This window comes from Neoarius graeffei, chromosome 19, assembly GCF_027579695.1.
Source record: "Neoarius graeffei isolate fNeoGra1 chromosome 19, fNeoGra1.pri, whole genome shotgun sequence".
In the NCBI taxonomy this organism is placed as follows: domain Eukaryota; kingdom Metazoa; phylum Chordata; class Actinopteri; order Siluriformes; family Ariidae; genus Neoarius; species Neoarius graeffei.
The window spans coordinates 67,806,308-67,822,244 of NC_083587.1; the positions used below are offsets into that span (position 1 = coordinate 67,806,308).

Below are 15,937 nucleotides of genomic sequence, written 5' to 3' on the forward strand. Positions count from 1 at the left end.
ATCAGATTTGAACTGGAGCAAGGGGGCGGAGCTTCCAGGTCCGATAAAGCAGGGTAGGTCATTTTGGAGCAACCTCCCCACCCTTTTGTTGCCCCTGTAGCAACTTTTTTGGACCGTGTTGCAGGGATCAAACTCAACGTGTGTACATTTACAAGTTTACAAAAACATTATTATTATTATTATTATTATTATTATCAGTTTGAACATTAAATACCTCGTCGTTGTCCTGTACTGAACAGAATATCGATCGAAAACGATTTGCAAAATCACTGCATTCGGTTTTTATTCGTTTTACGCTGCGTCCCGGCTTTTGTGGAGTCGGGGATGTAACTCAGACACGGAGTGTGTTAGAGCAGGTTACAGGTTTTATTTCATTTAAAAACTTGCCTCTGCTCTGTACCACAGGTTTCACGACTCTCAAACATTCACCTACAAAAATAAATAAAACACATCCAGCTCTGGTGTGTGTGTGTGTGTGTGTGTGTGTGTGTGTGTGTGTGTTTGTGTTCTGGGCTGTGACACAATAAAAGTGTCGTTTATACGCCGGTAATACATCACACAGTTATAACCACAGAAGACCAGAGTTTGATGAGTGTGTGATAAACCAGGAAACAAAAACACAGACACACACACACTTTCACATCCTGATCATGCCTCACCTTTAGGCCTGGGCCAAAAAATCAATTTTTATATTAATCACGATTTTTTTCTAGCGATTTTTAAAAATCGATTCTCATATGAGAATCGATTTTTATTTATTTATTTATTTTGGACGACCAATCTTTATTGTACGACCATGTATTCTGTGCCACTACACTCGACAGTCAAAGTCAAACCGGCCTGTTGTGTTCGTTTGTTCACACTGGTCTGTCTCTTTATTTTCGTCATCTGCATTCCACTTCTGGAAATAGAAGCACATGGGTTACCATAGTAACCCTAATGCGAGCAAATGCATACAACAAAATGGCGGAGCGCAGCGAGCAGAGTACGTCCACAGAGCCACCTGAACTCTTTCCCCACCGCCCCACTTCAAATCCAACACATGGAGTCTATTTGTTTTTTTTTATAAAACGCAGGGAACAGGAGAGCTCGACATGAAGAAAGCCGTATGTAAACTTTGTCGTGGTCAAATCGCTTACTGCGGTAACACCACGAACATGACGGCGCACATTGCTCGCCACCATCCTGAGAAAAAAAAACGATCTGGGGAAATCAAATCATTAGTTTTTCTTTTTTCAGACATGTAAAAGTTTTTTTCTTTTACCGGACATGTTTCGACGGTGTAACTTCCGTCTTCATCAGAGGGTCACCCGGATGTTGGTGTGTGACGTGCTTTTATAATCAGCTGATGTTACGGAGGTGTGGCCTCCCTGTCAATATTGACAGGTCGGTCCCACCTCCCGCTGAGTCAGCAGAAATCAGAAAGCGAAGCCCAAGAACAATAAACAGGGATGAGGGGGCGTACATGCTCTCCCACACCTGGAGCGCCGTCCTGAAGGGGCAACACTGACAGCGGGAGGTGGGACCGACCTGTCAATATTGACAGGGAGGCCACACCTCCGTAACATCAGCTGATTATAAAAGCACATCACACAACAACATCCGGGTGACCCTCTGATGAAGACGGAAGTTACACCGTCGAAACACGTCAGGTAAAAGAAAAAAAACTTTTACATGTCTGAAAAAAGAAAAAACTAATGATTTGGTTTAATAAGAAGACATAATGAACGCAACACCTCGATCTGGGGAAAGCTAAACATCAGACAAAAGCACAGCAGGCTACACATTTCTCTGTTCTTGTTAAATGTTGAAGATTCTACCTCAAGTTCACAGATTTAAAGGCAGCTCATGTGCACTCGTTACTCCTCACATTACAGCTGTGTGCTGTTCTCAGCGATACACGGTCGTCGTTCATTTTGAGCGAGCGCTTTTCTTTAACGCTCACTCCGTGAGCTCCGTGAGGAGGAACTGAATATTTTTAAGTACATTTCGTTGACTCAGTTGAAATTTGTATTTATTTAAAGGCCCATATTTGTGCTCTGAAGATTTCAATAACTATTTCAGTTACTTTTTGACTTTATTTAATTTATTTTCTAAAGACCAGCTAAACGTAGCAGTTTAGTTTATTGTAAGATGTTGGCAGATGAGAATGGTTGTTTTTTGTGAAGGCAGGTGCAAATAAATCTCACAAACTGATGTGGCGTGTGTATTGTTTTTTGTTAATATGACTTATGATGTATTATCAAGTGTTTGGTTCAACCTGTTCTTGTTTAAGGAAAGAAAATCACAATAATTGAAATATAAAATCGCAATACTTGGTAAAATTGAATCGCAATACTTGTTTAATCAGAATCGCAATTTAAATCGAATTGGGACCCAAAAATCGTTGGAGAATCGAAGTGGCACAAAAGCATATCGGCCCAGCCCTACTCACCTTCATGGCCAGAGCAATGAGAGCGCCCTCTGTGGGTCGACCCATCAGCATGTTGTTCCTCACTACGGCATCGTTACATATACAGCCAGTCTGCGGGGGAAACACACACACACACACGTGTCAGATCCTGGGGTTCAGCAGACGGTGTCACTCCTGGAAGGACAGTAATGTAGGGGGCGGAGCCTCACCTCTACGAGTTTACTGATTGAGATGTTGGAGAAGCCGTGAACCACCTTCCCATCTATCAGCACCTCACCAACTCCGTTATAGCCCACACCCGTCACCTACACACACACACACACACACACCTTACTTACATACTTAATTCATCCTTTTCATATTCATGATATTTTAAACAATTCGTTGCTTACTTATTCATTTATTCAAGTATTTATTTGCTTGCTTACTCATATTACTCTATTTCTTTGATTAACCAGGTTGCATAAGTATGTGCGCCCTTTTCTACTGGGGATGTGGCTGTGTTCAGAATGAACCAATCACATTCACACTCTTGTTCCAGACGAATCATCACATAGTGGTCATCAATAAAATTGTTCGGATTAACTCCAAATAAAGACCAGCTGTTTATTTTTTTTCCTGGAGGATTTTCTTTCTTGGTTCCATCTTTTTAAAATAAAATTAAAAAAAAAAAACCTGCCCCGGACAAGAAACATTTAACAGACGGGCTGCCGAGAGACTTACAGCAACATTAAAGGAGCTGCAGGAACATCTGACAAGTACTGAGTGCTCTCTGCATGTGACTACAGTCTCTCGTATTCCTCACATGTCTGGGATATGGAGTAGGGCAGCTAGACAGAGGTCCTCTCTCACACACAAATCACCCCCATCCAAGCCCAAATCAATCACCCCAAACCATGTGGCAAAATGTGTTCTGGTCTGATGAGACAAGATCCAAAAGCTATAATAATCGTAGTAATAAAAGTTTTGTTTTGCATACAAAAAAAAAAAAAGCACATCACGAAAAGAACAGCATACATAAGATGAAACATGGTGGCGGCATCATCATGCTTTAGAGGAAAACCTGATATTTTAACAGGCTGTGTCGTCATCGTCTTCTTTTGGCTGCTCCTGATTAGGGGTCGCCACAGCGGATCTTTGGTCTCCATTGCTCCCTGTCTTCTGCATCCTTCTCTACCACACCTGCCACTTTCATGTCCTCTCTCACCACATCCATGTATCTCCTCTTTGGCCTTCCTCGTTTTCATGTGCCTGGCAGCTCCATCCTCAACATTCTCCTTCCCACATGCTCTGCATCTCTTCTCAGGATGTGCCCGTACCATCTCAGTCTCATCTCTCTTAGCTTCATTCCCAAGCTCTCCACATGTGCTGTCCCTCTGATGTGCTCGTTCCTTATCCTGTCCAACCTCCCATCGCAAACCTTAACATCCTCAACTCCGCCACCTCCAACTTTGCCTCCTGTCTCTTCGTTAAGGGTACGGTCTCCAATCCATACATCATAGCTGGTCTCACTACTGTCTTATACAGCTTACCTTTCACTTTTGCTGGGACTTTCCTATCACAAATGACTCCCGAAATCCTTCTCCACCTGCTCCACCCTGCCTGCACTCTCTTTCTCACCTCACTATCGCAGCCCCCATTTTCCTGCACAGTTGACCCCAGGCACTTGAATTCACCGATTTTCTTTACATCTACTCCTTGCATCTTCACTACACTCTCATCCCCACTGATGCACATGTATTCTGTTTTGCTGCTGCTCACCTTCGTTCCAATGCATCCCTCCATCTCTCCAAACCCAACTCAACCTCCTTTCTACTTTCACCACATATCACAATATCATCCGCAAACATCATGTTCCATGGTGACTCTTGCTTCACTTCATCCATCAAGCTATCCATCACTATGGCAAACAAGAAAGGACTCAAAGCAGATCCTTGATGGAGTCCCACCTTCACCTTCAACCATTCAGTCGTTCCAACTGCACACCTCACTGCTGTTTCACTGTTCTCATACATGTCTTGCACCACTCTAATATACTTCTCATTCACTCCACTCTTTCTCATACAATACCATAACTCATCTCTCAGCACTCTATCGTATGCCTTCTCCAGGTCTACAAACACACAATGTAGCTTTCTCTGGCCTTCCCTGTACTTCTCCATTAACATTCTTAAAGCAAAAATTGCATCCGACGTGCTCTTCCTTGGCATAAACCCGTACTGCTGTTCACAGATTGCTACCTCTCTTCTCGATCTCGCCTCCAATACCCTTTCCCATAACTTCATGGTGTGGCTCATCAATTTTATCCCTCTAATTACTGCAGCTCTGTACATCTCCCTTATTCTTGTATATTGGGACGAGCACACTCTTTCTCCATTCATTTGGCATTTTCTCATTCTCTAGGATCTTATTAAACAAACAATCTCGTTAGGAACTCCACAGCCATCTCACCCAAACATCTCCAAGCCTCAATCGGGATGCCATCTGGTCCGACTGCTTTCCCAGTCTTCATTCTTTTCATGGCTGCCCTCACCTCATCCTTACTAACCAACTCTGCTTCCTGATTTGCTGTCTCCAACGAATCTGATCTTTTCTCTCTTGTATTCTCCTCATTTAATAAATCCTCAAAGTACTCTTTCCACCTTCTGAATACACTCTGTTTGTCAGCACATTTCCATCTTTCATCACTCTTACCTGCTGTACATCCCTCACTTCCCTGTTTCTCTGCCTAGCTCATCTGTACAGGTCTTTCTCTCCTTCTTTGGTCTCCAGTCTTTCGTACAGCTCCTGGTATGCATCTGCTTTCGCCTTCACTACCGCTCTTTTTGCCTTCTGTCTCGTCTCTCTGATCGTCCCAATTCTTCTTTGCTCGCCTCTTCTCTTTTATAATTTCCTGCACTTCTTTGTTCCACCACCACGTCTCCTTGTCTTCCTTCCTCCTTCCCGATGACCACCCTAGCACCTTCCTTGCTGCCTCTCTTACTAGTACAGCAACATTTTAACAGGGTGTGTAAACTTTTTATATCTACTGTATATAGCATTTTCTTTCATATTTGTCTATACATTTATTATTGCTTATTCATTCACCAATTTAATAGTGATTTATTCTACTTTTATTTTAATATAAAAGTCTGTGTATTTTCTTATTAACACTAAAGGGAATAACGCTAAACCACACTGCACCAGCAGGGGGCGCTGAAGTTCAGCACCACACAGTAATCCTCACACTGACCTCAGCACGCTGTCCATCAGAAGTGAAGATCTGAGTGACCGTCATCTCGTTCTTCGTCAGCGTTCCCGTTTTATCAGAACAGATCACGTTACAGCAGCCTGCAAGGAATTCCCAAAACGTCACTGACTCAGGGGTCCGAGTACCACAACCAACACTCCCGGGACGGAGAGTCTCACACACGCCAGAACAACCAGCTCAAGAGGTGTGTCGTTTTATAGTTTAATTTTGTAAATGCATTAAGCAACTTAATTTTTAAAAAGTATTAGAAGATGGATGATATACAGTGTGTGCGTGCGCGCGCGCGCGCCTCATACAGTCTGAATAAAGAAGGAAAAACAGATTTGAAGGAAAAATCCACACTCATTAAGCGCGTTTCAGAAACACTCCTAACATTGCTGTTGATTCAATAAACACAAAAATCCAAATCTCTGTTTAGATTGTGAAAATTAGACGAAGAGCTCCGTTAATTTCTCTGTCGTGTGTCTGAGCGAGTGACACTTCCAGGTCTGAAACGTAATCAGAGGAGAAAGTAAAAACAAACTGCTCGCTGATAGTGTTCAGATAAAATTACACACCCAAAGAACACACAGAGCTGAACACAGTGCCAGCGTTCACACTGACGGAGCAACCGAGCTGGAGGAGCAACTCGACCTTCAGAGGAGGTGAACGTGTCACTGGAGCAGGAATGCTTTCCTTTAGAACGCTGTTCTACTTAATGTTCACTCGTGCAAATCTAAAGGCCAATTTATACTCCTGCGTTGAATTTACGCCGCAACCCGATGCACACTACAACAACTCTGATTCGATTGGCAGCATCACATTTCATCCTGCACGTTTCCAGCTGCTCGTTCTTCTCCACAAAAATCGGAAATCTACCGTCACAACATCGTGTTAAAACAAACACGAGCTGTGAGGCTCTGTAGCGGCTGTAGATTATTATAACATTCTGTTTAATCCTGTGGATTTAAACACTCTGGTGTGATTCCCGAGCGCTCAGTGGGATTTTCGCTTCGAGTCGCTCACCCTGCTGAACACCGACGAGCTGAAACGCTTTCCGTGACAATCACTTGGTTTATAATAAAGCAATCACATGAAGGTTTTCTCCCAGTAAATTAGTTTCAAAGGAACACTTGATCCGTGTTATTTTCTGTTTATTTTTCCTACAGTGAAAGACAGAACTCGCATTCTGCTCTTGCTTTGTGTAAAATCAGTCAATTCTGGTGGGTTTCATGCCACAGCGCCTCCTAGAGGACACGCTCACCTTGCGTGCACAGTGTAAACGCTTCACTCTGTGCGAGCGTCGCCGCCGCCGTACCGACGCTGGAGACTCGACGCTAAAGGAAACTGATCTGAAGTTACAGAAAGCAGCCGAGCTTATTTCATAAACACTGCAAGCCAAAAAATGCCCCACACGCCTTTAGCTTTGATTATGGGATGTGATCACCATGGCACCGTTTCAGAAACGTTAGGCAATGTCACAACGTTTATTTCCATCCAGAGTTGCGTTAGTTTTTCTCACCGAGAGCTTGTGTTGATGAGAATAAAACTCAATTATTATGCAAATATTCCTCATTACCATATAAACAAAAACACAATGATTTAAATAAAACAATAATAATAAAGCGCACCCAGTGTCTCGACGATGGGCAGCTTCTTTACGATGGCCCTCTTGTTCACCATCCTCATCACACCCAGAGCGAGTGTCACTGTCACCACGATGGGGAGGCCTTCTGGGATGGCAGCGACTGCCAGGCTACACACACACACACACACACACACACACACACACACACACACACCAGAAATGACTGACAGACTGAATTCCCATCAAGTGAGTGAGTGAGAGAGAGAGAGAGAGAGCTGTACCTGACTCCAATAGTGAACATGTCCAGGATGTTTTTCCCCTGCAGCCAGCCCACCATCATGATGACACCTGGGAGGAAAATAAAATAAAATAATAATAATAATAAAAAGTAGTGATGAATAAATAATGTTAATGATAAAGAAAGTGCCTTTTACACAGCTGCTCAGAAACTAATCCTGAGATCGTGAAGGTGTTTTATCTCATAGTTAGCCACATTAGCACCAAATTTTCAGCTCATAAATCATACCGATGATGCAGAAGGAGTAGAGCGAGAGCTGCTTCCCGAGAACATCCATACTCTTCTGGAGCGGAGTTTTAGGCGACTGCATAAAAATATTATCAAATTAAACATAAAACCAGGTCACAATCTATCAAAGGTTCATTTAAAACGGAAATGAAGAAGTGAGATGTGTGTGTGTGTGTGTGTGTGTGTGCGCGCGCGCGCATGCTTTACCTCTTCAGCCTGCATCATTTTGAAGACCTCCCCGAATTCGGAGCTCTCGCCCGTCCCTATGACGAGGCCCTAAATCCAAACAGAACAAATAAAATAATACGCAGGACATCTTCAGAGAGAGAAACATCTCACACAGGACTGGATGATTTTTATGTTGAAACAAAACTTCAGGAAATGTTGCCATAGTAGCAGCATCCTCTATCCCACAAAATGAGTTCACTTCTACACGGGATAAACTCACAGCTCAGGGATTTTTTTTTTTTTTAAAGCAAAGACTTAAATCCTGGAGACTGACGGAGTCCGAGCAGCAGGACGAGTTCATGGTGCTCATCGATACGGACACTGAAATGAGTAACGCACTCCGTGTTACACAATCAGGAGTGTTTTATAGAGCGAGTGCATGTGAGGTCGGGAGAGAAACCCTGACTGGTGTAAGAGTTGTGTAGAAAGTCCCACCCCTTCTTGAATTTGATTGGTCAGTGAGAGAATACTGAACTTCAGAGGATTTGTGGAGGAAATAGACACCAAAAAAAAAAGAAAAGGCCCATTCAGTCAATACAGGCTCTAAATGTCACGTCTCATGTTTGTTCACTCTGTGTGTGTGTGTGTTGTGAAACGGAGCGCTACCTTGGCCTTGCCGGAGCACACCAGTGTCCCCATGAAGGCAATGTTGCTACGGGACGTGAGATCTCCACCAGCCAGCTGAGGGGAGACGGTCTTCGAGCAGGGCGTGGTCTCACCTGTTAGACTGGACTCATCTACACTCAGATCGACTGACTGAGAGACAGACGGGGGGGAGGAGGGAATTGTGTCACTCGGTGAGAAAAGTAGTAATTACACATCAGCTTTGTCAATATCTGTGTCTAACAGAAGTGAACATGTATGCAAATATTCCTGTGTGTGTGTGTGTGTGTGTGTGTGTGTGTGTGTCACCTCAAAAAGGCGGAGGTCAGCTGGGACTCTCTCACCCACAGAGAGGCAAACCGTGTCTCCAGGTACAAGTTCCCTCGCCAGCATGTGATCCAGACGGCCCTCTCTCACACTGACACACACACACACACACACACACACACACACACACACACACGCACCACTCTTTAACCCCATATAATACAATCACCTGAGACATGATCAGTTTTGCACTGGAGCAAACAAGTCATGGAAATGTACAGCCTTCAGCACGGTGCAGTGTGTGTGTGTGTGTGTGTGTGTGTGTGTGTGTGTGTGTGTGTGTGTGTGTAAGTAAATCCTCCCACTGTGGCACCTCCTTTATTAAAGGGCATAGCCTAAAGTCTGAAGGCGGGGCTTGTAGGGTACTGAGGGGAAAACCATCTCAAGGTGACCGTGTGAGAATTTAGACACTGATTTACTTCACGATGCTAAACTGGAGGCCACAGGTTTCCGTTACTTGTTAGCGACATTAGCTTGGTAGCTCTAGTGTGAAGATAAAGATGCAGATGAGAGATGATCTGGGTCTCGGCCTCACCAGTGACATTCTGGAGGCACCAGTTTCCCCAGTTCCTCCAGGGATTTCTCCGAGCGGTATTCCTGATAAAACACAAGACATACATCAGTGTGCATGTGCACACACTTCCTTGATCACTATATAGGAGCACTGTTGAATTTTTATATTTTTTGTTTGAGAGAGAGAGAGAGAGACTGACTGGTGAGGTGAAGACTGTTTATAGCTGCTATAATGCCAGGAACTCACTCTTTTCACTGATCGTTAAACAGATAAGCATTATGACCTTTAATATGTAAAAACACTAATAGTTGTAAAGTTGCTGTGGTGTGAGAGGAAGAACACACTCGGTGACGTGCTGTTAGAGGAAAATAATCAGCTTCAGGGTGATGACTCGGACTCTTTACACAGATCTTCCACAAATAGAACCGTAAAGATGATTCCTCAATATTCCGGCTTTAGTGATTTACACTGAACCAAATGAAGCCACAGCACAGGGTTTTTTTTTTTTTAAATTACTGTGTGCCATCGTTCCACAACCAGACGCATGCTGTAGAACACAACAGAACGTCAGCATGTAGCGGAACGTTGATGCAGAACACACGACACTTTGTTAATACGAACGTCCTGATCATAGTGACGCTGCTTTAAAGTAAAGCAATCTGAAACATGTTGGAGGAGAAAGTGAAGAGGCAGAAGGGCTTGCAGACAGACACCGTAGACGAAGACGTCCGAATTCATGTTGGTCTTGAAAAGAACGTCAGTGTAAAAATGCCACACCCCTGTCCCGCCCCACCTGTCCCTTTTACACAGATGTCGATTCCAGCTCTGTTACTAACAATCACTCGGCTCAGAGGAGGAACAGCACACACCCTGTTCCACATTCGGACACTTTGTACAGAACAGTACGAGGAAGTGGGAAAGGAAAAGGAGCAACGACGCCCTGCTTCATCACACCGGCTCTTTACCTGTACGAAGGCCACAGTAACGACGATGATGATGGCCTGTGGAGAGAAGAGAGATACGGGAATGACGTGAGGAATCTAGTGTGTACGTACACACACACACACACACACACAGAGAGAGAGAGAGGTAAAGAACACACACCACGGTGATGCTGACGGCATCATCAAACTGACGCATCACTACACTGATCACCGCCGACGCCAGGAGCAGCATGATGAGAGGATCTTTAAACTACACACACACACACACACACACACATTAGTAACTGTGTTTATACACACACCCACATGCTTACATAAGTATTCACCCCCCCACCCTCTGGACTGGTCTTGAAATCTGAACCATTTGAACCAATGCAAATTTTTTCCCTCTCATGTTAAATGTGAGAGGAGACGAGAACAAAACCACACACACACACCTGCAGGTTGACCCTGTACTGGTGTTTACGCGCGCGTGTGTGTTTACCTCACCTGGGACAGGTACTTCCTCCAAAGCGGCTCGTCCTCACTGATGTCGAACTCATTCCAGCCGTGATACGTTCTCCTCCTGCTCACCTCCGCATCAGAGAGACCGAACTGCAGGTCAGCCTACACACACACACACACACACACACACCTCAGAACAGCGACAAAAATATACACAAACACACTTCTGCTCCACTGTGTTGCCATGACAATACATCTACTAACTCCACAGGTAAATACAACACAACATGAAATAAAACTCATGAAACAAACCACAACACACACCTGCAGCACACACACCACTTCGTTGACAGGAAGCTCACTGGCTCTTTTGGATGTCAGTACCGGGATCATGGTCTCATCTTCACTCTGGGATTGACTCTCGGCAAGCTGAAACACACACACGGTTTTACTTCAGTGTTTATTAGGTGTGTGAGTGCAAATCAGTTAGCGTTCGGTTCAGTCACATGACCCCATCTGACGTTTATCATCGTGTGTAAATACGCTGTAAAAATAACAATAAAACCTTATTTTTATATAAATTTCCAGTCTCCCAGCTGGAGTTAAAGTCGGCGCTCAGATGTGGTGCAGCAGCAGAAACACTTCAACACAAAGAAAAAAAAGCAAATAAAAAGTAAGAAAGAACACAATGGAAAAGGAAAGAAATAAAAAGGCAAGACAATTTAAATAGACATAAGGAGAAAATTGGAAAGAAAAGAAAAATGCCACACAAAAGCCAAAAGAACAAAGAGAGAGATAGAGATCACAGAACACCTTCACAACAGAATACCTGTCCGTGACCAGACAGGAAGTGACATCACGCATGAGGATGATGAGGTGAAATACAGTTTAACTCTCAGAGAAACAGGACTGGAATAACAGAGTTTAAAGTTTAAGACTTCGGTTATTTACACTTCTGAGAAACGAGCCGATGAAATCAGAAGGTGGTCATTTAATTATTTAATCGTAACCATCGTTACAGCAGCGATGGAATCGAGTGACCTGGCAAGTGTTTATATGGCGCAGTGCTGTTGGGTGTTGATGGGGACAGTGTTGTTAGCTACTGGGTGAAAAACACACATTCCACTCAGCGCTAATTTTACACCTCAGCATTCTTTCACGCTGCGTCATGAAATTTAAGAAGGAAAAAAAAAAAAAGCGCAGCATGAATCTTGTGCTAAACTTTAAGCTCCTCTGGCTGCTTTGTCACTTTTATTCTGAACATCAGACCGTTTAAATGACTACAAGGAGAACGAGTTAAGGAGCAGCGAGAACAGGTCCAACCGGAACGTCCCGTATTGTATAAATTTGCATAACATGAATCAGTCAGTCTATACAAAGGCCTCATTCTAAACAAAAATAACAACGCACAAAAAAAATGTAAATAAATAAATCCAGATGGAACAGCGAGGCTCTGTGCGTCAGCAGACTGCGTTTATTTGCACGCTTACAGACAAGACGTTTCCAACCTCAACCACGAGAACCTGACCAAGTTCTAACCTGAAGAAGTCGTTTCTGTGGAACCGGGGCAAGTCTGGAGTCGAAACCGGTTAACAAACCAGCGTACCGATTCACCTCCTCACGAACACACATTTTATTAAAAAAAAAAAATGAAATAAAACTTGCAACTGCATGCAGAAAGAATTTGCTCCAAGTTTTAATTTAATTTTGTTTTTCAGAATTCAAAAATCAATCAACACAGGGTCAAAAATTTACACAAACCCACTTAGATGATTAATTCAGTGGCGCTGAAAGTCCAGAACATCTTCACTCTCCAAGGTCAAGGCCACTTAACTTCCTGTTAGTGATGACTGCAGCAAGCTTCTCTGTGCACAACATAAAAAAGGGTTTGATGATTGACACTCATTGGCTTGACCAACACACAGTACAATGGGAAAGTCCAAAGAGCTCAGTGGAGATCTGAGAAAGAGGATCACAGATTTACACTCAGGAATGTCTCCTGGTGCCGTTCCTAAACACGATTCCAACATCACTTCAAACAAGCAGAAGTTATTAGTAGGTGGAGCCACTTTGCTGGAAGAAGACCCACAGTGTCTCCCTCAGTTGAGTGGAAACTGGTCTGGATGGTCAAACAACCCAAGAACCACTGAGGAACAGACCTGCCATGAACTGGAAGCTCCTGGAACACCAGTGTCATTGTCTACAGTCAAGACTTTTACATCACCATGGGCTGCTGCTCAAGAAAGAAGCTCCTGCTCCAAAATCCACACCTTCAAGATCAGCTAAAAGTTTACAGCTGTTCACATGGGCAAAGGAAAAAAAAACCTTCTGGAGGAAAAGTTTTAAATTCAGATGATGAGATAAAGATTGAGTTGCTTGGCCACAATGGCCAGAGGTTCAGAGGAACACTGGACTAGCTATGAAGCATGGTGGTGGCAGCATCAGGCTCTGGGGTGGTTTTGCTCCCAGTGGAACTGGTGCATTGCACAAAGCAAATGGAATCATGAAGGACCTCAGAATTCTTCAGCAGAACCTCAAACCATCAGAAACTTGGACATAGCTGTGTGTTCCAACATCGCAATGACCCCAAACACACATCACAGCTGGTTGTGGAGGAGAAAGCAGAACATTATTCAGCTTCAAACAAGTCCTGATCGCAACCCTGTCGAAAATATGTGGACGGTGTTTAGACGTCGGGTCCGTTTCAGAAAACACACACACACACACACACACACACACACACACACACACACCTGAACTCCAGCAATTCTGCTGAGAAGAGAGGACAAATATCCAACTGAAATTCTGACAGAAGCATCTGGTGAAGGAGAAAAACCTTCTAAGGAACATTTAACCAAATATGAGGTGGCTGTATGTATAATTCTGACCCTGAGTTGATTTTTCTTTTTAAAAAGTAGAAAGATTAAATAAAATCGTTGAAAATTTTAGAAAGAAAACCAAATAAAGAAAACCAAACCAGAAAGGATGTTTTCCTCTTACAGAAAACTTTAAAAACCCTCACGTCTGTGTGAGCGAGCTGTTGCCATAGAAACGATATGGTATTTGACCAAGAGCATTAAAATAAACCTGCGATTTCCTGCTTCACTACTCAGCTGCTGCTATGGAGAATTAATCAACACCACGTGACTAATCACAGCACTGTGGAATTAAATATTTATATAAACAAACACTGGAGGAACTGGAAGTGCGAGGAGAGAAATGCAGGGCATCAGAGATGTTTAAGGAATTTTGCAGAGGCGTCAATGTCTTCATATTTAAAAAAAATAAATAAAATCTTGATTTTCTGGTTCTTGGTGTGAGTGAGAAGGTTGGAATTTCTCACACATACCATTCAGTCAGAACATTAAATCCACCTCCTGAATACTGCACATTGTTCCCTTTGTGCCACCAAACCAGCTCCGATGCTTCGAGGCATGGACTCCACCAGACCTCTGAAGGTGGGTGCGGTACCTGGGACCAAGACGTAAGCAGCAGATCTTTTATGTCCTGTCAGCTGTGGGTGGGGCCTCCATAGATCAGACTTGTGTGTCCAACACAATCCACAGATGCTGATTGTACTAAGATCTGGGGAGTTTGGAGCCCTTGAACTCTGATGTTCCTCAAGAATCTGTTTTATCCTGCTGAAAGAGGCTCTGGTCCAGGTCTGATGCTCATGAGGTCAGGGGTCAGCATGGTCACTCCGTGATCTGTAGCTTCATGCACCGCGTGATCCGACTCCGCTCCATCAGAGCCAGCATTAACGTCAAGTTCTTCAGCAGTTTGTGCTCCAGTTGTAGATCGAACAGGTCCGCTTTCACTCGGAGGAGACTTGGGTGCTTACGACCCCATTACCAGTTCACTGGTTCTCCTTCCTTGGTCCAGCTTTGATGGTTCTAACCCCACTGTGCACCAGGACAGCCCATATCATTACAATCTGATCCCTAACCTCGCCCAATTTTCCTGCTTAACACATCAGCTTCAAGAACCGACTGCTGTCTGATATCTCGCACACCTTCACAGGTGCCAGTGTAACGAGATAATCCAACTAACGAGGTCATCGCTTCAGCCGTCAGTGGGGTTAATGCTACGCCTGATCGGCGTGTACAGTCACGCTGCGTCTCTTTTAAACCAGTTTGATTGTTTAATGTTCGCAAAGGAAAATATTTTTATCTAAGAAATACATGTTTTGCTCATAGAAAGCTATTTTTTTTTTGTACTGAAAAGTTTACAAAAATTCAGCTGTGAAATCAGCTGCACCTCATCAATAAACAAACAAACAAACAAACAACTGGAATTCATGTATGAACTCCACAGTGAAGACAAACATCTGAGTGGAATGACGTCACCTGGAGACACGGAAGGGGAAGGAAAGAAAAAAAGTACCTGTTACACTCATCATCCTCTCCTTTATACAATATGACCCGTCCAGCACTGATTATCCATCTCTCTCTCTCTCACACACACACACACACACACACACACTAAAGCGTCTTATATGCGAGCGAGCGAGCGGGAGGATTCGCTGTAATTAAAGGTGATGTCAGGGTTCAGAGTGAATTAAACCTCGTCCTGTGAGTGCAGAAGAACAGGTTTATACTCACGCGCTCATATTAAACACATTAGTGTTGCTATATGATGTTTAATTATCAGATATTTATTGATCATTAAGAAATCAGCAGCGCGACTGTCTTCATGAGCGAAACGTTTACACTGATCAGGTCACATATCGGAGGAATTTTTCGTATCATGAGGTCATTGTGCGTCATCACAGGAAAAGTTTTGCTCAGAATTACTTTGCTGATGTAGAGCTGTAAAAAAGAGCAAAAAAAAGCGCCATGTGACGTGCACACTGTAACCATGGCAACACTTACTCGTAGCTAGCATAGGCGATAAGGCTTACCATCACAGACATTTTTTTTTTTTTTGGAATAACAGTGATGAAATCCCCTCGTACTCGATAACTTGAATAAGACTCGTTGGTTATCTCCCTCCCCCCCACATGACCCTCATCCTGCATCCTGATTGGTCAGCAGGTCAAAACAGTGCTTAATAAAATCACTCAATGTTTAATCAACAACAAAATAAACAAACAAACAAACCCTGAAACACCACTCCCCCTCC

General features: G+C 43.6%; 1 protein-coding gene across 10 annotated transcripts in view; it reads right to left on the reverse strand.

The window, feature by feature from the left end:
* The window catches only part of atp2c1 (ATPase secretory pathway Ca2+ transporting 1), a 33,013-nt gene that overhangs the window by 8,050 nt on the left and 9,026 nt on the right, over positions 1–15,937 (reverse strand). For 5 of the 10 annotated variants that reach the window (XM_060900479.1, XM_060900480.1, XM_060900486.1 and 2 more), the window contains 14 exons: positions 11,141–11,245; positions 10,862–10,978; positions 10,533–10,622; positions 10,394–10,429; positions 9,450–9,511; positions 8,897–9,005; positions 8,591–8,740; positions 7,964–8,032; positions 7,757–7,832; positions 7,512–7,578; positions 7,274–7,398; positions 5,646–5,743; positions 2,623–2,718; positions 2,435–2,524 (listed from right to left, as the gene is read on the reverse strand). In XM_060900479.1, coding sequence (XP_060756462.1) covers positions 2,435–2,524; positions 2,623–2,718; positions 5,646–5,743; positions 7,274–7,398; positions 7,512–7,578; positions 7,757–7,832; positions 7,964–8,032; positions 8,591–8,740; positions 8,897–9,005; positions 9,450–9,511; positions 10,394–10,429; positions 10,533–10,622; positions 10,862–10,978; positions 11,141–11,245 — 1,290 coding nt within the window. Of the gene's footprint in view, positions 1–2,434; positions 2,525–2,622; positions 2,719–5,645; positions 5,744–7,273; positions 7,399–7,511; positions 7,579–7,756; positions 7,833–7,963; positions 8,033–8,590; positions 8,741–8,896; positions 9,006–9,449; positions 9,512–10,393; positions 10,430–10,532; positions 10,623–10,861; positions 10,979–11,140; positions 11,246–12,577; positions 12,682–15,199; positions 15,672–15,937 lie in introns of those variants that run through there. The other 5 variants (XM_060900483.1, XM_060900485.1, XM_060900484.1 and 2 more) reach the window with 3 other exon arrangements.